Here is a 24,799-nt window from a genome sequence, read left to right on the forward strand (position 1 = left end):
ATGAGCTGGATATCATAAGAGGGCTAAAAATGCTATGGAATTAAACAGAAGAAAAGATCAGTTCTTCTTAGCAACCAGAGACTTTGGGGCCATGAAAATATTTAAGAGGGGCCTGGCAATATAGCTACGATTTAGGCAGGTTTAATGTAGGGATAGAGTGAGGAGACTGATGTAACTTGTAAAACTAAAGAACTGTGATGGGACTGGGAAGGTGGCTCAGTGGTAGAGTGCTTGCCTTGCATGCCTGAGGCCCTGGGTTCGATTCCTCAGCACCACATAAGCAAAAAGAAAAAAGCCGGAAGTGGCGCTGTGGCTTAAGTGGTAGAGCGCTAGCCTTGAGCTGAAGAGCTAAGGGATAGAGCCCAGGCCCAGAGTTCAAGCCCCACGACCGGACCCAAAAAAAAAAAAAAAAAAGAACTGTGATGACTGAAGGCCATCACTACTATGGCTTCGTCTCCTACAGGATTTCTGTTGAAAATTTTGATTTATTTATTTGGGAACAGACTGTTTTTTTGTTTTTGTTTTTGCTTTTTTTTGCCAGATAGGACATAACATTGGTAGCCTGAAAACAAATGCTTGAGTCCCTATACACAGTTAAAAAGTTCTTTAGATTGGATTCAGTTTACTCATTCAAGCCATTATGGAAATGAGTTCAATTAGCAAAATATTTGCATGCTGGATTTAACTTTGTGTGTATGGGGGGGGGGCGAGTAAGGGAGAGAGAGGGAGAAAAAGAGGAAGGGAGGGATAGGAGAAAGAAAGACAGATACAGATATAGAAATCAAGCCTGTTAAAGCTCTCTTCTTAGCCCAGTAATCTACCCAATGTTCCAAAGATGTAAACTTTATCTAACAGCTGCACTTACCATAAAAACACAGCAGTGACAATACCATATATCTCGCACCATCTAAGTATCAGCTCCCTTACAGGAAGCAGCAGAGCCAGAGCTCCAGGTTCAAAGCCCCAGCTCTGCCACTAATGAGTTCTGTGGCATCAGATATTTTATCTAATGCATCCTTGCCTCAGTTACCTCATCTACAAAATTGAGATAAGTCACAACATTCATGTCCAGGATGGCAGTACAGTTACAACTCTATCTCAAAGCATTCCCTGTTATTTATTATGTCATCATAAGTCTCTGATGCTGTCATTGTTATCCAAAGGTAAGCAAATGTATATTACAGAGTAACAAAACCATGATTCAAAAACCAGCAGTGTCCAAAGCTTGTGGTGTTCCTACGAAATTATACTTCTCTCCAGGCCACTAAAGCCTTCCCACATGGGAGGCACTTGGATGAGTCTGGCTAGGGAACAACTCCTTAGCTGGAGGACAGAATATCAGAGGAGGATCCAGGGGCCATGTCTTGAAAGACTTTGGTGTTCACTCCAGAGGCTGAAACTGTTCCTAGAGAAATAGTTTCCTGTGCTAATGAAATGAACGGATTTTCAGGTGGTAAATCTTTCAGTATGCGATGTTTAATCAGACTTGTCATGGATGTCATAAATAAATAAGTACATTAACTGTGAATAAATCAATACCATAAAGAAGTCATCATCAATATTTGAGTATTTGTGAATTTGATCAAATATATATCTCCCTCCTTCTACTGTTTCTGATGACAGTTTATGTGTTGTTTTTTTTTATCACATTATGGAATCGATATAAATGTCTACCTCTCAGATGTTGTCAAGGTCTGAAATGCCCAGTGGAAAATGTTCACTGGCTCTCCCATGCTTGCACTGAGAGGCAGTGAAGGAGACCTAGCATGGTAGGTGGTCTCAGTTGCAGGTACACTTGGACCCCAGCCCATGCAGACATAGCTCAGATATATGGGGACTGTTGTGCATGCCAGGTGAGAGCAGATAACCCCAGCAGAAATCATAGCACAAAGCATCTACTAGGAGGACTCCAAAGCTACAGAGACTCACAAGCTTCACTCATCTGAGTTTAGCTTCAACATCTCTTTATTAAACTAATCCACATATCTAACAAAAAGTGCCACAAAGCAAGTGCCAATCAGAGCCACTGCAGAGGCTGTGATTACCACAACAATGACGCTCCCTGCCATGTTGACCAGAAAGCCCAGACCACCTCCGACCAGGATCTGAGCCAGCTGTATCATGCAGGTGAGGGCAGCGCAGTCCACGCCCTTGCCTCGTCCACTGCTGTCCAGGCCCCTTCCCTGGACCTGCTGCCTCTGAAAGGGAAACAGGAACAGCATTCGATTCAGAAGGCACGGGCACATCTCTTCTGACAAGAGCCGGTGAGCAAATAAACCAGTATGGGTCATGAAATCTTAGTTTGAGCTGCTTGACTCTGCTGTTCAAGTGCGAGAGAAACTACATATGTAGGCAAATTACATTCTAATATAACTTCATCCACATTTGTGTTTGATTTTGTGTCATCTTTACTTAGCACCAAGTAGTGTCCTTCTTTGGAAAAGTTTCCATCATCTACCAATTTTAAAGGAATTCTCAGCTCTTGGACCACAGGAAAACAGGCAGCAGCCACCTTTAAGCCAGTAACTTTAAGCCAGTAACCTGCAGTGTGCTAACCACTACTACTAGAATGTTCTACCCTCCTTCCTAATGATGTCTTCCTTTCCCATGACAAAGTCTTAAGTGGTTAGCATATGTAAAATCATCTCTTCCCAAGAAACTAAAAAGAAAAAGAAGATACAATGTAGTAGAAAAACTCATTAAAGGAAGAATATATCCCCTTCATTTTCTTCCTTAGTGTTTAAAATTCAAACAATTTCAAAAGGATTTTACATAATTATAGACTTAGGAGAATCCACCAAAGTCGCTTAACCCCTTCAAAATTGGGTTATTTTTGTAGTTTGGTTGATACTTATTATCTGGTCTGAATCGGTTTTCATTGTCATTTACTAGACTTGGACAAGTTTTTTGTTTGTTTGTTTTAACTCTCTTTTTTTGACATGTTTGTTTTGTTTTGTTTTGTTTTGTTGTTTGTTTGTTTGTTTTTTGGGGGTCTGGTCATGGGCCTGAACTCTGGGCCTGGGCGCAGTCCCTCAGCTATTCAGCTCAAGGCTAGCATTTGACCACTTGAGCCACAGCACCACTTCCCGCTTTTTTTTTTTTTTTTTTTTGCTTATGTGGTGCTGAGGAATCAAACCCAGGCCTCATGCATGCAAGGCAAGTGCTCTACCACCGAGCCACCTTCCCACCCCGTTTTTTGTTTTTTGGGGGGTTTTTTTTGTTTTTATTTTTTATTTTTTGCCAGCCCTGGAGCTTGAACTCAGGGCCTGAGTGCTGTCCCTGAGCTTCTCTGTGACCAAGGGTAGCACTCTACCACTTGAGCCACAGCATCACTTCCAACTTTTTCTGTTTATGTGGTACTGAGGAATCCCACCCAGGGCTTCATACATGCTAGGCAAGCACTCTACTGCTAAGCCACATTCCCAGCTCCTGGATGAGTTGTTTTGTTTTGTTTTTTTAATTTAATACCTCATTCATCTGCTGCCTAGGTGTATGTATTATTATCATTATTCTAAGATAACAACAGTGTTAGCTGTCACTGTGAGTCCTTGTTAGGTAGGAGGTAGGCACATATACTATCTTGTTTAATTTTCTGACAAATTCACATCGTGAGTATTATTCTCATTTGACTAGTGAGGATATGGAGGCCCCGAGTGTAGGAATGGTAATTTTACTATGATTAAGTAAAATAAACATTGTGTAGAGAAATGTATATAGTTCTTTGAATAAGGAAGAAAAAACCCCCAAGATACAAGGTGCTTGCTTTTCTTTTAAGAATACTGTGAGTAGAAATAAAGAGCAAGCAAGAATGGCACTCTTGTGGTTACTGGAGCATGTGAGTATATCACCTTCGTTTTAAGTGCTATTTAATAAATAAGTGAATAGCCCTGCTAGGGCCACACAACCATGGGAGAAGCAGAAGGTGAATCCAAGTTTCTCTGAGCCCAAAGCATAGGTGGCTTTTTCCTTAGCACCATGTCATTTTCTCTGTGAAGGGAGAGTTCTTGAGGATGGCTGACTTTGTAACAGCCCAATCCCTTCCTGCACATTGCATGCACTAACGCGCTCAGCAGCCATCTTTGTCAGGGGATGAAGGCAGACACCACCACCATTTTCCCTTGAAAAGGTGTTAATTCCTCTCCTAGCTCTGCTGGGCAGCTGCAGGTGCCACACTCAATGATGCGAGAGAGGTTGGAATTACAGTCACACAGATGTATTTTCAGTGTTTTTTTTTCTTCAGTTCCTTGCTAAGATAAGTTAAATTTAGTTATTCCTTTAGCTTAGTATCTAGCTAAGGATGTATGTGCCTATTTGCATGGAGAAAAAATTGCACATGTTGATCAGAACAAATGACCATTTTGAGAACAATCCCCATCTTGGTGTCCTTATAAGGACTGCTTCAGACCTTGCTCTCTAGTTTGAGTTCCAAGCCATAGAGAGGGGAAAACCCCCTTACCTAGGATTCTAACCTTCCTCCCAGCACATTTACCAAAGCTTTAGGACAGTATTGCTTAGGAACATTCTGCCCATAGCCCATATTCCCCAGAAATTCCATCATGTTCTTCTGAGGCACCAGTGAGACTCCTTTTCCTAATCAGCCAAATGGGCATAGGATTCAAAATCTGAAGCTCAACAGGGCTCAAAACAAGGGTTGGGGCTGGGCTGGTGGTCATACTTGTGTCATTATGACTGGCTGAAGACATTAGTCTGCTGTTCTAAGAACCCTTACTTTCTAGCTTGGCTCTGCACTTTTCTAGGAAATCCCAGCCCTACAGGTTTTCGGTGAGTCAGGTTGTTACCCTGGGCAGAGGATCATCAAGTACACACCTCCTTCTCTTCCTCTTGGTGATACTCAGCGAGGAGGTTAAAGGGCACAGTGTACAGGGTGCTGGACATTACACCAAACGAGGCACATAGGACCAGGGTAGAGTAGACATTGGGGAAAAGTCCAATGAATCCTGTCCCCAGGCCAAACAGCAAATACCCCATGAAGTAAAGCCCCTTTAATCCAATGTAGGATACCAAAGCTTTCTGAAAGTCTGTGGGAGGAAAAGAAAGGGAGAAATTACAGCTGGCAGTGCCTCACGACATTTAATAATTTCAGGCAATCCTTTCTTTTGAAGATTCACTATTTTAGGAGACTTCCTTTGCTACTGAGTCAGGAACAAAAGAATCTCCTTATCAGTGAGTTGGAAACAGCTGGCTTTGGGATCTGTTTTAAATCCTTTACATAAAAGACAGCTTGAAATTGCCTTGCTAGACTGATTTTCTTTTCCATAGAGGAAGACCAGGCACTGTTTAACAGTCAGCTGAATAGCAAAAGAATGTAAGCAGGGAGGCTGAGAAGCACACCTTGGCAATGGGACCCTGGGCTGCAAGGGATAGAGGAAAAGCCAGGCTTATTCTAATTAGCTATGTCTGGACCAACAGGAACAAAATGACAATACATGCTTATCCTGGAACCTAAAGTTGGGCTGAGAAATTAAAACATCTAGATTTTATAGAATGATCCAAGTAATTCATTTATAGTTCCTTAGCCCCCACTTGAATATAGATTATACATATAAGAAAGAAGTTCATGACTTGCAATTCTCTGTAGACATTTCCCTGTCTCTCCAATACTTCCCAGGATGATTGGGGAGCTCCACATAGCAGGCTCCCTCACTACATAAGTTTCCTAATTTCTCATCACCTTGACTTTCTCATCTGCAAAATGAGAAAATGTATCTGAGAAATCAGCCTGCCAATGCTATTGAATATATAATAAATGCCCAATTAATGTGACTGTTGCTCCTTCAACAACTACAGGTTGAACTATTGTTGGTTCTCCTGGCAGGAAACATGGCTTGTTCATATAAATGGCTTGTTCATATAAACCAGAGGATGAACAATAGATAGTTGAAATGTGTCTATTCAAGGATGGAATTGGAGATCATTGTGTTAGGTGAAAAAAGCCAGACTAAGGAAGAAAAATGTCTCATATGCAGAATCTATACCAAAAAGAAAGGAAGGGAGAAAGAGAGGGGGGGAAGAGGAAGGAGGGAGGGAGAAAGGCAGGGGAAGGAAGAAAGGATAAAAGGAGGGAGGAAAGGAAGGATGGAAAGAAGGAAGGAAGGAAAGAAGGAAGGAAGGGAGGGAGGCAGGGAGGGAAGAAAGAATGTCATTAGTATCAAATGGTGAGAATATGTAATATGTATGGGGGAAGGAACTCGTGGATGGGAGGAAGGCAAAAGGTGAGGGAAATTCAAAATATTTCCTATTTATATACGAAAATAGAATAATAGTACTTGTTAAAAATTGATTTGAAATTGGTAGGAATGGGAGGGGAAAACTGGGAGAGAGCAAAGGAAAGGTGACATTGTCCAAAAAGAAATGTACTCTTTATGTGACTTACATGACTGTAACCCCACTGGATATCACCTATATAATAACAGTAAAAATATTAAAGATATGAAAAGAAGAGGGGACAAGAAAAAGAAATAGAGGGGTGATTTAGATCAAATTACTAGATAGATAGATAGATAGATAGATAGATAGATAGATAGATAGATCACAATGAAACCCCACAGTACAACTAATATATGCTAATAAATATTCCACAATTATTCAAATAATTCCTCAACTAACACCTCATAGATAAGATCTTTGTATTATATTTGACTCAATTAAGAAGCAAAACACTGCCTGATGTCACTGGATGACAGACAAGCTCTGAACATGCCATTGCTTCCTCTACTCAAGGCATTCCATGCCTGGACTGCTGTTGCTAAGGCCGTGAAGGGGGCAGTACAAAGCTAGGTCAGTTTCATAATAAGCCTTGACAAGCCTGTTTGCTTAACGATTACATTTATGCAGAAAAAGCTAATCTAAGGTGTCTTAGTACTTAAAAGCTACCATCAGTACTCAGCTCTTACTCATGTTGTGTAGACCAGCCAAGAAGGCAAAAGAGAATATAAAAAGCTATTTGAACACATAAGTAACTTCAGCACAAAAACTGAAAGTCTGACAAAGATTGTTTCCTTCAGGAGAAGTTGATAAATCTCAGGGCCAAATATCCCTCACCATCTACTGGTTCTGACACCCAGGCGTAGCCACTACCTCACATAGTGTATGAGGTGGGTGGGGCTTGGAGAGAAATGATTGATTTGAGCATCAGCCATAAAGAGTAGTGTATGACAGGAATAACTGAATTTGCCTCAGTACTCAGTACTGCTATTCCAAATGATTTTCTGGTGCTTGCACACAAAAAGGGCTTAAAAATAAGTTCCTTGTCATCATTCCTCACTTCAGTATCCATGCGCCCTGCAGAGTTCTGTCTAAATGGAGATGCTGGAGCGGAGTCTGTGTCATATGATGAGTCCAAAAGAGAGGTTAATGGAGTGTGCTCTAGAGGTGAAGGAATTATTTGCTTCTGCTCAAGATAGGTTGGAGCACAGAAAGAAAAACATGCATGCTTTCAGAAGTTATATTTAAGGTGGATCTAAATGAATGCTTAGAAATTATCTAGCTGGGGAAGTAGAAGAAAAATATTGGTGTCTAGAGATGAGAAAGTCTGTGTTGTGATCATAGATCATTGTTAATTTGTATAATAGTGACAGAGGTTGCCTCTTGAAATCACAAAATTATGCAGAAGTATAACTTTTCAGACACTTCCAGACTGTCACTCTCTGATTCTATGTTAAGTACTTGAAATCTTCCTCCTGGCATTTTGTTAGTTAATCTCGGGGTGGGGTGGGGGAAGCATTTGCTAAAGAAATGTGAACAGCAAGTTACCACTAGTTGATCATCATAAATTTTTAAATAATGAATTTTATAACACCTTATGTGTTATATTAGGCTGCCTGCCCTCAGTTGTGTTAAGTTTGGAGAAGAGCTTGGAGTACATTTTCTGCTGTACTATGTCAAGGTGAAAGGTCAGGGTAAGTTCAAACTTTGCCCCTAAACAAGAAGCACACCTCAGTACAAAGTGCTTCCCTATAATACATTCTCCTCATCTTTTCTACTTTCATAACCTGGGCCCATAACCTGCTGACTGGACTTGCCTAAAATCTAGGGCTCTACGTTGAGGGCTGGTTTCCCTCTCATTACCATAGAGGAGCAGAGAGGATAAAGAATAAGAAGTCAAATTCTACTCCAATGCCCTAGAGTTGTAGCACAACAATTTTAACCTATTTAAAATCAATGGCAGAACTGTCTTTGCCCAGGGATGTTCTCTCAGATGAAATTTAGCCAAGTAGGATAACTAAGAAACTTAAAGATCCCAAGGAAATCTGGCACCTGAGAAGGAAAAGTCAGTTGTCCTCAATCTTGCGACATTGATTCTGGAATACAGCATCCTACCCACCAGAGCCAAGGCCATTCTACATGTTGGTTTTGTCATGGATTATACCTTAACCATCTCTCTTATTTCATGTTGCCTATAATTCTGCTAAGCACATCTATGAAACACTACCATTGGCCTTCTCCAATAGAATAGAGATCTTCTGCGACTTTATCTTTCATCCATCTAAATACCATACCATCTTGTTCCAACATTCCCTTTCATTTTCCAGGAAGCTTTGACCAATAACCTGATGAGTTCCCATGCTAAATAATCACGGAGAAAAATGACATCTAGAATTCACTATGCAATGAATACTCTGTGATCCTTCCTAAAGGAATAGTTTCTCTTTACTCCGTATAATTAATCCATTATCTGGTGTTTTAAAGAGAAGCAAATTAGTAGAGAAATATAAAATCTGTGTTCTGCTGGGCCAGAAACCTTCAGGAAACATGCTTAGGAGAGAGAGACTTACAAGAATAAAGTGAAGAAAACACGGAGTTGATGCACAATCCCCAACATCCAACCTCCACTCCTCTTTCATAGATGAGAAATTCGGTGGAGTTGTGCATGCTATAAGGATCTCCATGATATACAATCTGAAAGAGAAGGTTGAATCTGTTGAGCTACAAGTTCAATGTGGTAGAACCCCTTTTCACACACTCTGTTTCTCCACTCATATGTCCACCCAAGGGGCCATTCATAGGCACTGAGCTCCTTCTGTCACCACCAAGCCATCTTTTTAACTAGGGATACAGATGGACCCATTGCAACAATGAGATGTACAGGTCGTTATGTCAAAAAACGAACTTTACAACTTTGGTGGTGGTGGGGAGGATCAGGCGGGGGGGTGAGGGGAGAGATGGGAAGGGATGGGAAGGGATGGGAAGGGGAAACAAAGAGGAGGCAACAATGCCTGTTAAGAAATGAACTCCTTATCTTGCTCATGTAATTGTAACCCCTCTGTACGGTATTCTCACAATAAAGAAAAATAAAAACAAAAATAAAAATTTTTTAAAAAGAATCTGAGAAACTGAATGCCACTGCATCAAGTCTAAATGACATCCTCCTAACTCTTTAACATCGCTTCTACCAAATATCTGGCCCCAATCTGATACAGGCAATTCTGTCATGGTTAATTCTCTGATAGGGCCAATAGGCTTCTGACTCTTCTCTGTATGTGCCATTTTTATTTCCAGTAGGAATGTTTTCCCCCTCCTATGTCTCTCCAACTCCTGTTCACCCTCAAGCCCGAATTATACTGTGCTTCCTTCATGAAGCCTGATATAATACCATGAGCCACACTGCTTCTCCTCTATTAGCTGTATTTCATCAATATTGGCTGGTCATGTGGTGTCCTCTAGTTGTATACTTCTAGAACTTGTCTGTAAGTAAGCTCCTTGAAGGTACTCTTTGGTATGCTCTAACTGGGCTCATTCTAGAGACAAACCAAGAGGAACCTCAACAGGCACTGACCAGTGGATTAATGCGTGAGCCAATGGACATTTGCATAGGCATATTCATTACCTGACCCATGAAATCTGTGAAGAAGAGCATGTTGGACAAGAAGGCAGTCCACCCAATGAGGTGGCTGACACAAAGGTAGCGGTAGTGGGGAGGCATGTGGACCAGTGCCCTCAGAAGTGACCTCATGGTCATTGCCTTCCGAGTCTGAAATAAAACATGAAACAGAGGTGTGACTTTTGGTATAGACATCCAACCAGCAATTGGAGCCAGTGCACACAGCTCCTGTTTCTGTCACTTGCCAATCACGTTATGTTGCCAATGTTATATTTCGGCCACTTGCCAATCACACAAGGTCACTTTTCTTGCACATTGAACATAGGTTTCCATGAATGGAATGGATTCGTAGAAGGTGTCCTGTTGGAAAGAAGTGCTGCTTAGAAGTTTCAGGTCCATAGGGACTTTTATGAACAAAGGGCAAAAGATGAGACTGATGCTAGAGGTAGACCTATACTTAAGGGATAGATAATAGTATTTAATAATACTGATAATCAAGGACACAGCTCACAGATGGAAACAAGCCCTTACATTATTATAATTCTTAGATTTATTGACTCTGATAGCATAGTAGCCAGGACTCAAGATGTCTTTCATGACCCCTGCCCCTTGATGTTTCCCCTTGGCAAAGGGACTTTAAAGAGATAATTAAGGTTACTAATTAGTTGACCTTGAGTCAAGAGAGAAATCCCCTACATGACCCTGGTTGAATCACATGAGCCTTTGAAAAAGTTTTCACCAAAGAGAACAGTAGCTAAAGTGAACGTCAGAGAGGTTTGAAGCACAATGATTAGTCTTTGAAGTAAGAAAGGGCCACATAGAAAGTACTTGAAGTGAATCTTAGGAGCTGAGAGCAACTCTTAGTCAATGACTAGCAGGAAAACAGGGACCTCATTCCCACGTTATTAGGAACTGAGTTCCACCAACAATCTGACTGGACTGGAAAACATTTTCTTTCCCAGTTGAGCCTTCAGATGAGAACACATCTCTGCTGACATCTTGATTTCATCCTATGGTACAAAGTAGAGAGACTATCTCACTCACAGAACTGTGGATGATTAATGGGTATAATGAGTTCTGTTTAAAGTTGCTAAGTGTGTAGTAATGTTTATGCAATAAATGAAAACGGATACAAAAAGCAGTCAGTCGCTCCTTGCTCTTGGCTAGGTGCTTGCTCTTTTTTTCTTTTTCCTTTTCTTTTCTCTCTCTCTCTTTCTTTCTCTCCCTCCCTCCTTTCTTTCCCTCCCTCCCTCCTTTCCTTCATTCATTTGTTCCTTCTTTCCTTCCTCCCTCCCTTCCTACCTCCCTCCCTTCCTCCCTCCCTCCCTCCTTCCTTCCTCCCTTCCTTCTTTCCTTCCTTTCTTTCTTTCTTCCTTCCTTCCTTCCTTCCTTCCTTCCTTCCTTCCTTCCTTCCTTCCTTTCTTTCCTTCCTTCTTTCTTTCTTTTTTGTTTTGTCAGTTGTAGGGCTTGAACTAATGGCCTGGGCACCATCTGTGAGCCTTTGAGCCACAGCTCTACTTCCAGCTTTCTGGTGGTTAACTGGAGATAAGAGTCTCACAGGCTTTCCTGCCTGGGGTGGCTTTGAACTGTGATCCTCAGATTTCAGCCTCCTGAGTCGCTGGGATTACAGTACCTGGCTTAGGTGCCTGCTCTTACATGAGTTCACTCCCATGTTAAAAGAGCCTTGTATTGAGTTAAAATGTGAACAACGTAAACACAGACATCTGAACAATGAATATACTCTGTCTGGTCTTCAATTTAAATTTATATTATGCTGAAATCAGCATATTATTTCTTCATTTCAGAAATCTTGAGAGAATTAGGCCTATTTTTATAAGTTTTTTTATTGTGAAAATACTATACAGAGGGGTTACAGTTACATGAGCAAGGTAACGAGTACATTTCTTATCAAGCATTGTTGCCTCTTCCTTTGTTTTTCCCCTACCATCCCTTCCCACCCACCTCCTCAACTACACTCCTCCTCCCCCCAGCCTAAATTGTAAAGTTCATTTTTGACCCAATGCAACAATGAGATGTACAAGATGCTATATTGAAAAATGAAAAAAAAGGAAATTGAAACTATTGACAACTGCTTTGGAATATGAAGAACGAAGCATCCTTTAACATCTTGTCATATAAAAGAAGAAAGAAACCTTGGAATATTAAGCAGTAGGCTATCCTGACAACATTGAAAATATAAATACCAACTGTGGTTCAGTGATAGGTCTTGTCATCTTCTTATGTATTCTGCATCTTGACACAATGAAATTGAATCTTAGCCAGTGTACAGGCTCCTGGGACTTTTAAAAATTCAACTCTAACAGCATTTTGTTTTATAACTCTTAACCTTATATAATAATGCTGTTTACTTCTTAGTTATAGAAAATTGGATTTACCCATTTTATATTTATTCTATAAATTGATACTTCAAAATTCATCCATCTTGTATTATTTAACCCACTGGCCAAGACTGTATTGATTTCCTTATACCTAAATGAGTATTATAAAGTATAGCTATTCCATTGGAATTAGAGAAAAATAATTTTTCTGCATGTAGAATACATGCCAAAATAAGTGGTATCATAAGAGTAATGCAATGCAGAATTATTTTTCCCTCAAACTCAGGAAAAACTAAGTATAAAGATTCTGCAGAGGAAACAATGCTCTGACTTCTAGGCTTCAAACTAAGAGATTTCCTTTCATGCTCTTTCCCCTCTTTCCCACATAAAAATTATCCTGGCATGCACATATTCAGCCTCATCTTGTATATTAAGTTATACTTCTGTATTTTACATAATTTTCAGCCTGCTTTCATTGCTAATCTATGTTTTTTCCTTTCTTCCAAGAATAAATATGAACTTCCAACTTGTTCCTAATATATCCGTAAAAGCTATGCATGTAAATATTCCAAGTTCTTTGGGTATTTAACTCAGAGTGAAAATTCTGCTGGCATGTTACCCCTCGCTCATCAATTCTCTTGGAAAAGCCCTTTCAAGGGTTCTGAGCCTCAGGAGTCTTTTTACTGCATAGCTTCTGCACCATGGTGAGCTGGAGACTGGTAGGTGATGAATTCGTAAGAGAACAAGGCAAATTTCCAGGAGAATGAAATGCCACAAATGTATCCTAAACTTTGAAAAGAATGATTTCTGGCATGGAGGAATTGGAGATGGATTTTATGAGATCCAGTTTGAAGCCTAAAATAGTTCAGGCCATTTGCCTGACTTACAAAGAAAAATCTCAGTCCTCAAATCCCAGAGCCACCCCTCACTTTGGAAATCAGTGACTGAGTAATAGACCACTTTGGCCTTGGCCCTGGCCCTGCTATGGTGTAGACCTGCAGACTTCCACTGCTTAGCCACAGACCTCCCAAGATGTGCATTTGGAAAGAAAGTGCCCTTTGCTTGGCTTTGTGCCTAAGACATGTTACTCTGCTTTTAATTCTGTCTTGTTTTGTTTTTCAGAGCCTACCATGTTGCATATGTGGCAATATTACGCAGCTGGTTGTAATTTTGCTTATTATTTACTTCTTAACACAGAAATTATACATGTTTATGATGCGTCATGTGATATATTAAAACATGTGCATATTGTTGAATGGAAAAATGAGAATAACAGGCACTACTTCATGCATTCATCATTTGTCTCCAGTTGGAGTTTTCCAGCATCCAGTACATTAAGTATACACTAGGTATAGTCATCATGCTGAACAGGGGACCCACTGAAATGATTCCTCCTGACTAAAACTTCTGTACACTTTGATCCACATCCCCCACCCCAAGTTGTATTTGATGTATCTGTTTTTTTGTTAACTTGGAACCCTATTCTCCTTTTAAAAAGTTTTCACTTGATTACATTTGATCATAGTAACATCCTCTGAGCATCCCATGCTGGTAGAGAGAGTCATAGTCTATTAAAGGGACAGTTAAAAAGTCATGATAATCTATCAAGGTACTTGTCTACTTATAACTCATAAAAGCTTTCCTTATTTTGTTTCTTAAACTTTGACATTATTGTTCTTTATTATTGAGATTTATTTTTTTGTTATTGTATAAATTTTGCTAAGGCTGAATGGACAAAAAGAAAAAACTTAGTGACAGCTATTATCCTATCATCTAGAGAAAAAAAAATCAGGGTTGGGGATTTAGCTGAGTGGGAAAGCATTGAGTTTTGCAAGGGCAATGCCCTAAGTTCGATGCTCAGCTGGGCAAAAATCAATAGACATTTTCCAGATATTTCCTTCCCATTCTTCTCCAGGTTCAAGTGTGTGTATTTCTCCTGACATACTCACATATTGTGCTTTACAGAGATCATCCACAGAACATCTTTTGCAATTTTCTCCTGGGTTTCATCATGTGGACAGTCCCCCAGTCCTGTGCTCCCTCGTAGAGCTGCACACCCAGGGACTCCAGTTTAACAGTCATCTCAGAGACACAATTTGTTAGTGGGGCATCTGGGTGCTTTTCCTCTGGAAGCATGGTGTAGGGAAAGGTGGGCCAGCATAGATCTCAAGACACCAAAATGCTCATTTTTTTCCAGTTGTGAGAATACTGCAGCCATTCTAATATAGGACTGACGAGTAGAATCGTACAAATAGATTATTCTCTTGCATCATATCCCCTATCAAGTGGCATGGTGGAAGACAGGTTGTAACTCTGGGGGAACTAAACTCCAAGACAGTGATGGCTGCAGAGTGAGGCCTCCTCGCAGCAGACCCTACTGAAGTAAGCATTTTGCCAGAGTAAATACTCAGCCATGCTGAGGTTTACATTTGTATCAATTTTGGAGAAATGCTAAGCAAATGAATAGAGCAAACAGTACTTGAGAAAAAAAATTAACCTTGAGAAAACCTTATAGACTTCTATAATCAGCAGTAAGATTACTACTTTTATTCATGCTCAAAATTGAATAAACAGAAATGAGGCTTTTCTACTGACTATAAGCAGCAAAAATATTCCTTAAAATAATACCAAAAATGCTTTTAAACAGTATAAACTACTGAGCTAAGTGCAGTGTGGCATCCAGTTAAAGAACATTAGTGGGGGGGAAACTGATGAAATCTAAACAATTCTACTGTTTGTTTAATAGTATTGCACCAGTGTTAATTTTCCAATTTTGACAAATGTGTGTGGTTATGTAAGCTGTGAACAGCAGGGAAAGCCAATGAAGGGCAGGCAGGAATTCTCCTGCATGCAGGAAAACATCTGGGATAGGAAGGGGACTAGAGGCCCCCTCTGTCCAGGAATTCCTTCAGTCACAAAAGACACAGACAAGGTACCAAATAGACATAGAAGCTGAAAATGCCCCAACAGAGGACGGATGGGTCATAAGGAAGAGTCCCTGCACTGGTGGCATGGAAAGCGGTACTACAGAGTCTTCAGAGTGAATAAGATCCCTCAGGAGGTTGGCATGGATGGAAGTGACTGAATAGAACAACACTTCATTCATTTGAAAATATTTGGTAATCCTTTTCTTCATTCTTTAAAAAAAATTTAAATATACATTACCTAGATGAAGTTTGATGGCTCATGCCTGAAATCCTAGCTACTTAGGAGACAAAAATCAAAAGAATCACAATTCAAGACCAGTCTAGTAAAAAAAGTTTTGTAAGACCCAATTATTTCCAACAAATAAGCCAGGAGAGTTTGGTAGAACTTGCTTGTTATCATGCAGGGAGGGGTGGTTAAAAGGGTTGGAATGTGGCTCAGTGGTAAAGTATCTGTTTAGCAAGCACAGGGCCAAGAGTCCAAACCACAATATAGAGAGGAAGGAAGGAAGGACGGACAAACCAAATAATTCCTGAGTCCTTTCTGCCCCAGGACATCAACTTTACCTGGATTTTAATTCTTCTTCTTCTTTTTTTTTTGGGGGGGGGGGTCAGTCATGGGGCTTGAACTCTGGGCTTGAGCGCTGTCCCTCAGCTCTTCAGCTCAAGGCTAGTGCTCTACCACTTTAGCCACAGTGCCACTTCCAGTTTTCTGCCTGGGCTGGCTTTGAACCGTGATTCTCAGATCTCAGCCTCCTGAGTAGCTAGGATTAAAGGTGTGAGCCACCAGCACCTAGCTAGATTTTAATTCTTTAAATGAAATTTTTTTAATTCTTTAAAAGAATTTTTATTTTTTAAAACATTTTTAATTATTTAAAAAGAAGTTGCAAAATAAAGTAGCTTCTGTGACTATTAATTGTAAATCACTGGGTTAAGTGTTCTTACCTTCAATATTAACTCAGAAATCTAGTACAAAGGATGTAGAAATTATTTTCAATTTACAGATGAAAAACTTATCTCAATAGGTTAATGAACCAAAGATCACACAACTATCAGGATAAGGAGCTAGCAAGCTGTCAGAGATGAACAGATGTTGGTCACTCAGGTCTGCTCTCTTTTTCCTATAAGTAAGAGAAATTTCAGTCGGGTGGATGATTTCCCTTCCAGGGCAGTATTTGCTGTCTTATTTGCAGTTTTGAGTGGCCATAAAAGTACGTTCTGGCCAGTTGTCTAAGTATGCAAGCAGAATATGTAGGCAAGCAGAATATGTTCGCCACTTTAATTGTATCTATAAGGGAACATGCCAGGTCCAGTAACAGAATGGAAGTTGAATGTGGAATCATTCCATCATCCCAGTCCACCATTTGGACCTTTATAGAAGTGAAGTTATTTCTTACTTCTTGTATAAACCATTGCTACTTGAGACAGTCTATGCACTAACTCATACAGAAGGCATAATGGAAATATGGACTTAAAAATTCTTCCAAAATACTGTTTACTAGCCAACTCTTTTTAGGAAACCTTAGAAACTTTGATCAGTACTAAACATAATGTCTCCTCCCAGTTGGGTTTTTTTTTTTTTTGCCAGTTTTCCTACAAACTTCCTTGCAACTTGTATCTCAAACTATCAATCTCCTGAACTTGTATTCCAGAGTTTTCACACAAACTCCCCAAATCCAAGAATTTACCCAGTTTTCTGACTCTTCCTTTCTTGAACTTTGCAGACACTTACTGTATGTCCAATGTAATCATCATCCCAAGGATACTGCCATTTGGGGGCATGTATTAATAGTTTACAATGCTAACTTAAACTACATTTTGTCCAGCAGATGCTTCCAGGCTTTTCCTATGGTCAAACCTTTCACAATTGGCATCCTAGTTTGATGCTCTGAAATAAGTAACCAGAAGGAAATGTACCTGATTATTTTTGAGATGTAAAATTTTCATTCAAAGGGAGAATAGCTATTGGGTTTGAAAGATTCAATTAGACTTCACAAAACTCTTCACATCAAGCAAGCAAATAGACGAGAGAATTTCTTTAAAAAGAGGAAGAGCAAGAGCAAGAACATTTTTCCCAAGTAAAGAAAAATGAAAGTGCACTTTTACCTGCTTGGTGCGTTTTTTGATTTTCCCTCTGCACACTACCAGCTCTGGGTTTACAGAACCATTTCTAACTTTCTCAATAGAGCCATACTCATGCATCCCATCTGATGACAGTGGAGGATCCCTGGAGAGTTGCTGTGGGACAATATCTTTTGCAACATCTCTAAGAGAGGCTTCGGGGATGCTGCATAGATGCATAATAAGGCTCAGAGTGAGCATCAAGGCAGAGAAGAAGAACATGACCTGGAATTCTGTGCCCAGCAGTCTTCCCAGCTCCAGATGGGCCCAGTCTATGGCACCCAAGAGATAACCCAGGGCACCTCCAAAACCTGGAAAGGAAAGAAGAGCTGTATTAGCCTGTTGGGAAGACCATCTTTCCTTTCTATCATGTACATACCCTCCTCCTTCAGTAGAAAAACATCCTGAGGGCAACAGGGGCAGCTAGAGATGTCTGGAGAGGCAATACGGTGAGAGGCTGAGACACCGCCAGTCAGGCAATGGCTGCTCAGCCTGACTCTGGTATTTTCCCTCAGCTCTAATATGTGAAAATAGTAAGCAATCTGGTAAGCAATCTACCAGTAGGTTCACGATGGATGATGGAGTGCTTGGCATGGTGGCAGATGCACAGGATAGCTTAGTAAATGTGGCGGCATTTCCAAATTACACTATACGACTACTTTTTAACTTAAAATTCATGACCCAAAGAAAATTAATTTGGAGCCAGGCACAGTGGCTCATACCTGTAATCCCAGCTACTAAGGAGATAAAGATCAGGAGGACCTCACTACGAGGCTAGTCAGGGCAAAAGAATTACATCTCAACCAGTAAGCCAGGTACGGTGGTGAAGGGCTATGATTCCAGTTATATCTCAGACCATAGAGAGGAAGATTATATCCTGAAGCCAATTCTGGGAAAAATAGTAAACTTTACCTGAAAACTAACCTTCACACACCAGAAGATCAAAATGAAAACAAATCTTGAATTCCTATAACCAACTCTGATACAACCGAACCCCAAGAACCAAACCTGACTGCAAGTTCCATGAATCATAATACTAGGAGTTATTTAAAATAGTGGGAGAATAAATAGTACCCCACTTCCCTAGAAGGCAGTTAAAAATGGGAGGAGCAGGTATGTAACATCTACTTTCACTAACTTGTAATCAATGATATCCAGGACTGTGGACTGAACACTCAGAGAATCCAAAGGAGTTCTACAGAGTGTTTAGTTGATGGAATCGAGATAATGTGGCTTATTAATAGTTAATCATAGCATTCTTCTTATTCAGCAATGAAACCTATACAGTTAAAGATATCAATGGGTCCAAAAGTTCCAGAGGAGAAAGGTACTTGAAGAGGGTTCCTCAGCTGCAGTGGTTCCATGGTAGGAGATGGCAGGAAAAGAAAAGGGATATGGATTGTCTGATTGTGATTTCTCCCTTTAAGCTTTCTCATCATGAGATCTTGGGCACCTCTCCTTTGAAACAAAGGAGTTTTTTAATAACAAAACTCTGAGGCTGTATACATAAAAACTAGTCTATATGGACTCTAGTGGCTAGAAAGTCCAAATGGCCTGATGTTTGTGTCTTGCGGTGTACCTCCTGGCTTAGCACACCACATAGCAGAGAAACAGAAAATGATACAGGTACACGAAGAAGGGACCAAGCACATGGAGGGAGTTGTATAATAACCCACTTTCCTTGGGAACCAGCACAGACCATGAGACCTAACCCATCCTATTAGAGTTATCATGAAGATAAAGTTTCCTTGACTTAACCACCCTCCAGTAGACTTCACGTCTTCAAGGCTCCACCATCTCAACGTGGTCACACTGGAGACCAAGCTTCCAGCATATGAACCTTTGATACACAACATGATATCCTAACCATAGCAGTGATATATGTTCATGAGAATTCAGTGAGGATGCAAGTAAAGCACTACCACATACAAGGGCAGAATTGGATCAGCTCGAGTAATTTGGGAGTGGAATCCAAGAGATTCTTTAAATACAAGATCATGTCATCTGCAAAGATGGAGAGTTTTACTTCATCTTTCCCTATTTGTATTCCCTTTATGTTTGCATCTTGTCTTATTGCTGTAGCTAGGTATTCTAATACTAAATTCAAGAGAAGTGAAGAGAGTGGACATCCTTGTCTCATTCCTGAGTTTAGAGGAAATAGCTTTAGTTTTTCACCAGTAAGTATAATGCTGGCTGTAGGTTTGTCATATACAGCTTTTATTATATTGAAGAATGTTCCATGGATTCCTAGTTTTTCCAGAGCCTTCATCATAAAGGGGTGTTGGATCTTGTCAAATGCTTTTTCTGCATCTATTGCGATAACCATGTGGTTCTCATCCTTGCTCTTGTTGATGTGATGAATTATATTAATTGATTTTCATATATTGAACCAGCTTTGCATCCCTGAAATGAATCTTGTTTGATCGTGGCGTATGATTTTTTTGATGAGTTGTTGAAGTCGATTGGCCAAAATTTTGTTGAGAGTTTTACATCAATGTTCATCAAAGAGATGGGTCTATAGTTCTCTTTCTTTGATGAGTCCCTGCCTGGTTTTGGGATCAGGGTTATGATGGCTTCACAGAAAGTTTGGTAGTGACCTTTCACTTTCAATTTCACTGAAGAGTTGGAGGAGTATTGGTGTGATTTCTGCTTTAAAGCCCTTGTAGAATTCTGCCGTAAATCCATCCAGTCCTGGGCTAGTATAAGTCAAGGACAAGCAGAAAAGGTCAAAAGCTATGTACATATGACCAATGAGAAGTACAAGTTGTCATGTCGAAAACAAACTTTACAACTTTGGTGGGGGTGGGGAGGATTGGGTGGGGAGCAGGGGGAGGCTGGGAAGGGATGGGAAGGGGAAACAAAGGAGGAGGCTACAATGCTTGATAAGAAATGTATTCATTATCTTGCCCATCTAATTGTAACCCCTCTGTACAGTATTTTCACAATAAAAAATAAATAAAAATTTTAAAAAAAAGATGATGTTAAGTGAAATGAACCCCAAGATAGGGACACAACTTGTTTTTTCTCTCTTGCTATTGTTTTTAATGGATCTAAAATGTACTCTGTGATTTTTTTGTTTCTCTTGTATGTTCTTCCCCCCACGGTATAACTCCTGTTTTCACTGTATGTGATGTCGGTGCCCTGCATCTTGTATATACATTTTTCTAATTAGGGGAGGGGAAGGGAAATAACAAAATGCTGAAACAAGGATACAGGATGACCCATTGTAACAATGAGATGTACAAGATACTATATTGAAAATGAACTTTAAAAATTGAGGGGGGAGGGCTATTTGGGGAGATGAGGAGGGAAAGGATGGTAGGCGAAAAACAAAGGGGGATGTAACAATGCTCAATAGGAAATGTACTCATTACTCTACTCATGAAACTGTAACCCCTCTGTACACTATTTTTACAATAAAAAACATTTTTTAAAATGGCAGAATTGGGACCCACTTCCGAGAAGAATTCTAATCCAGAATTCCCCAGAAACAGGAGACAACTGCCACCTTGACTTAGCTGAAAGGACTATCATTCATAATTAGAATTTGAACTGATTAAAATTAGAATTAGTATATCACCACTTGAGCTGAAACCTGAGTTGACTTCTTGACTTCAGTACGGAAAAAGGAATGTATCTCAAACTTGGGAAGAGTAAAAATGGCAAGTGACTTAAAAAGAAGTACTAATACCATTCTTAAGCAATTCATCTTAAACCATAATGTTCACACCATCTCATAGGCTGTATTTTTAAAATACAGGGTCTGATTTGAAGGTTCAGGATGGGGCTTGAGACACTGTGTTGTTTCAAATTCCCAGTGATACCAGCGCTACTCTTGGAGTGGCCAGAAGATAGGGGAATTTCCAAAGGCCTACACTCCTCATCATGATATTTTTAGGGAGTGGGACCTTACTATCATAGGAGAGATGACCAGCAACCTTCAACTGAGAATGATTTTCAGTCCTACAAAACCAAGTGGATTTGCAGACTTACATATGATTTATAGTAAGATTTTTGTAGCGCTGTGGATAAATTACTCATCTGTTTTAATGGGCTTATATTTAGCCTAGTGTTTTATCTTTTGTAAATCACATGCTTATACGCATACACACACACACACACACACACACACAGACACTCTAAGAGCTTGCTTCCTTGTCTTCTCCCATTAGTTCCTTCATTAATTATTATGTAAAAATCTTACCATATACCATTTTCTCTTAGGGAGGAGGAGAAATAGACAAAACTGTTTTGTTTGTCCCAAAGCTATGGTGGAAAGTAGCTACAAGATACAACAACATAAGAGAATGTGTCTGGGTGACATAGTGCTCTAAGAGGGAGATTCTTCTAATACAATATTAAAACCCCAAAGGAAACATTTAAGCCAGATTTATCGATACTTTCATCTATGCAAGGGCCAATAGAGGGCTGTAAGAATTCACTGACATCTTTCCTCTTTCCTTCCTCTGCTTAAAAGAAGGATTTTATCTTCCATGATAGTCTCCTCCAAACAAAGCTTCATCATCTTAGCTGTAACAAAGGCTAATCATTTTATCATTTACTGCCTCTGACATCTGTATAGAAAACTGCATTTATCCTATTACCAAGATCAGATTCATTTGGGCATCTGGAAAGTCACCAAGCTACTGGGCATGCCAGAGCCAATGTCAAGAGTACATCTGCGGCCACATTAGCTAACAAGGTCTTATGAAGAAGGGCAAGTTAGTCCAGCTGGCTCTGAACACACCAAGCCAGGCTGTGTCGTCAAACTCAGGCCAAGGCTAATGTCATGAGAACACATTTTGGCTTTAGCACACAGATGTCCTATTTCATAACTTATGGTACAAGTTCAACAATGGCTCATCCTAGAAGCCAAGTGGATTTAATTTGCAACAATAAGCAAGATGGAAACTGGGAATCTTTCAGGACCAAAAAATCCAGAAAACTAAGGAAAATAAAGAGAGCACCCCCCAGGTCTGTCTTTGTCCCTACCATGTATCCATATTGGCCTCTCTGTATAAAATATTTGACTTACAAGTTCAACCCCAATGATGACATAACTCAAGTAAAGAAAGCTCTCCAGCTCTCAAGGGCTGGAGGTGTAACTTAAGTGGTAAAGCATCTGCCAAGCAAGTGGGAGGCCCTGAATTCAAACTAAAAAACAACAAAGCAAAAACCACAAAAGAGAAAACACACATCCCCCTGCCTCCGCCATCCAGAAGCAGCATTTGTTAGTATGTGCTAGGGATATGGCTCAAGTGGTTGAATACCTGCCTGACAAGGGAAAGACCCTGAATTCAAATCCCAGTAGTGCCAGGAAAGAGGGGAAGCAGGAGCCAATTATTTTACTTGTAAAGGAGGACAGGCTAAAGATTCCCCATCTGTCCTTAGGGTTAATATGGGTAATTTTGATTCTTTTCTACTAGTAAAACAATAGCACTGAATATGTCAGATTAGGTCTGGTTACTACCTTCGTATTAAAACCTGGAAAATGAATCTAACTAGCAGATGATCTATATGGATGTTGTCATCCAATGGTATTAGAAATTGATGAAACATCTACTCCAGTCAGAAACTATGCCAGATGATGCTTAGGATACAGCAATGAACAGGACAGACAGACTCCTGCCCTCTAGAAGACTGAGAGTACAAGGAAAACCAGTCTAAATGATACACATGTTGTGGTCAAAGAAGGCAGCACATTGAAGCTAACCTGGCATTTCAGATTTACACAGCAACTTTTCTCTTAGAAAAGTTAGTAAGATTATATATTTAGTTATTTCCCTCTCTTTCCTCCTCCTACCTTGAATCCTAAATTTCCTTCTCCCTTTAGGCTCTTCCTTCTTCCTTCCTTCCTTCTTTCTTTCCTTCCTTCCTTCCATCCATCCTTTTTCAAGGATATGGCAACAGAGAACAGAGAAATAGGAATAATTTCCTTGTTCCTGAGTTTCTAAAGCCCTATAGCGCCAAAGACATTGACTTAGATTCAGGAGAAGATGTACTTTAAACAAGACTCCCCACAAGAAACAGTACACCCATATGAATGGATCCTTAGAGCAGTGGTGGTCCTGATTTTTGAGACACCTACCAAGGTTCAGAAGGGAGAAATCAGGGAGCAGATTCTCCCCAAAGTGGCTATCATGTAGCCAGAGTTTCAACCTAAGTCATGGACTGAGTTTAGCGTTTAGGAGTCACACCTAATTTAGACATTTTAAAAGAAATCCTCCCCGTAGTGTGCTTTCATCATCTATGCTATTCACTAGAAAATTTGCAGAAGACCAATATCAAAATTGTATTATTCTAAATTACACTTGGACACAACAAACTAAACAGGACTCGAAATATTCACACAGTGAGACCAAAGGAGGATATTCTTAGGAGATCATAAGCGCTCAATAGCTATGTGCATATATAAGATGATTCTTATTGAAATGAACTCTAAGAAGTAGAAACCGGAGATTTTTTTATTTTATTTTTTTTCAGTTCTTGTCCCCCGCCCTGTTTCATCATCATATTTAATTTCTGTACCTTTTGTCTTATACAAAAATTTGTCTGATTTGGGGAGGAAAAGGGGAGGCACAGAAACAGTGCCAAAAAGGGTAAACTAATTCAACAGTGGTACACACTAGTCATTATGTTTGGAAATGAACTTTGAGGGGGATGAGGGTTAGGAGGAAAAAAAAGGGAAGGGTGTTACTGTTCAAAAGAAATGTTCTCAATACCTCACTTAGGTAACAGGAGTTACTTAGGTAATATCATCCTTACTTCAATAAATGAGTGCAGAAAGCATGTGAAGTATCTTTGCCAGGGATAGCATATGCTCTGGTTTTTGCTGAAAGTTTCTAATTTGTGCTAATGTGCCTAATGTAATAACGGTTCCCACAAAAGCAGTCACCATAATTATCCCATCATTTTCTTCACAAGCAGGTTTCTCAGACTGAGTGTGTTAATGACTATCGCTAATCCAGTTTAGATAAAGTTCTTGACATTTCCCACATAAAATCAGACTTTTGTTTCTCTTCTTGCTTAAGGGGGTGTAATGTCCAGTCACTATTGAACTGCATCTGGGGCCATTTGTGGCTGAAGTTAATTCTTTTAAGTTCACTGAACTAATGTTTTCAGCTCTGGGTTGCAATAGCTCATTGTTGCTGTAAGGTTAATAAAGTACTTTGCAAAATGCTCTAACTCCTCCTAGTGGCGATGAAAAAGTGTGGAGCACATATGCTGGAGTTAAAAAACAACAAACATAAAATAAAATAAAATAAAATAATAAAATAAAATCACTCAGGTCTAGAAATCACCAGCTGAATAGGAAAGCCATCTGGAGCCATTGCAAATCTCAGTTCTCCTCTCTCTTGTGCCAATAGCTGCTGTGGTGACCAGTACTAAGCTGGGTCTGCCCAGCACCAAAGCACCTGGACCTCACATTATCTGAGGGAATTCACATTGAAAGGATAACATTCAGCATATACATTCTATACTTAATATTACCCTTAATGGAGATCATGGACTTATCTACTCTCCTTCATCCCCCAGACACATAACTCTGAGACATGCTTCCACAAGGCTCCTCA

At 40.0% G+C, this 24,799-nt stretch overlaps 1 protein-coding gene across 1 annotated transcript in view; it reads right to left on the reverse strand.

Moving 5' to 3' along the window:
• Positions 1-1,960: 1,960 nt before the first annotated feature.
• The window catches only part of Slc45a2 (solute carrier family 45 member 2), a 36,776-nt gene continuing 13,937 nt past the window's right edge, over positions 1,961-24,799 (reverse strand). The window contains exons 3-7 of the mRNA XM_042690601.1: positions 17,211-17,536; positions 9,848-9,991; positions 8,796-8,919; positions 4,828-5,039; positions 1,961-2,198 (exon numbers count right to left, since the gene is read on the reverse strand). Coding sequence (XP_042546535.1) covers positions 1,974-2,198; positions 4,828-5,039; positions 8,796-8,919; positions 9,848-9,991; positions 17,211-17,536 — 1,031 coding nt within the window. The 3' untranslated portion in view covers positions 1,961-1,973. The remainder of the gene's footprint in view (positions 2,199-4,827; positions 5,040-8,795; positions 8,920-9,847; positions 9,992-17,210; positions 17,537-24,799) is intronic.

Source organism: Dipodomys spectabilis, unplaced genomic scaffold (assembly GCF_019054845.1).
Source record: "Dipodomys spectabilis isolate Male_0828 unplaced genomic scaffold, ASM1905484v1 ptg000138l, whole genome shotgun sequence".
Classification (NCBI taxonomy): Eukaryota; Metazoa; Chordata; class Mammalia; order Rodentia; family Heteromyidae; genus Dipodomys; species Dipodomys spectabilis.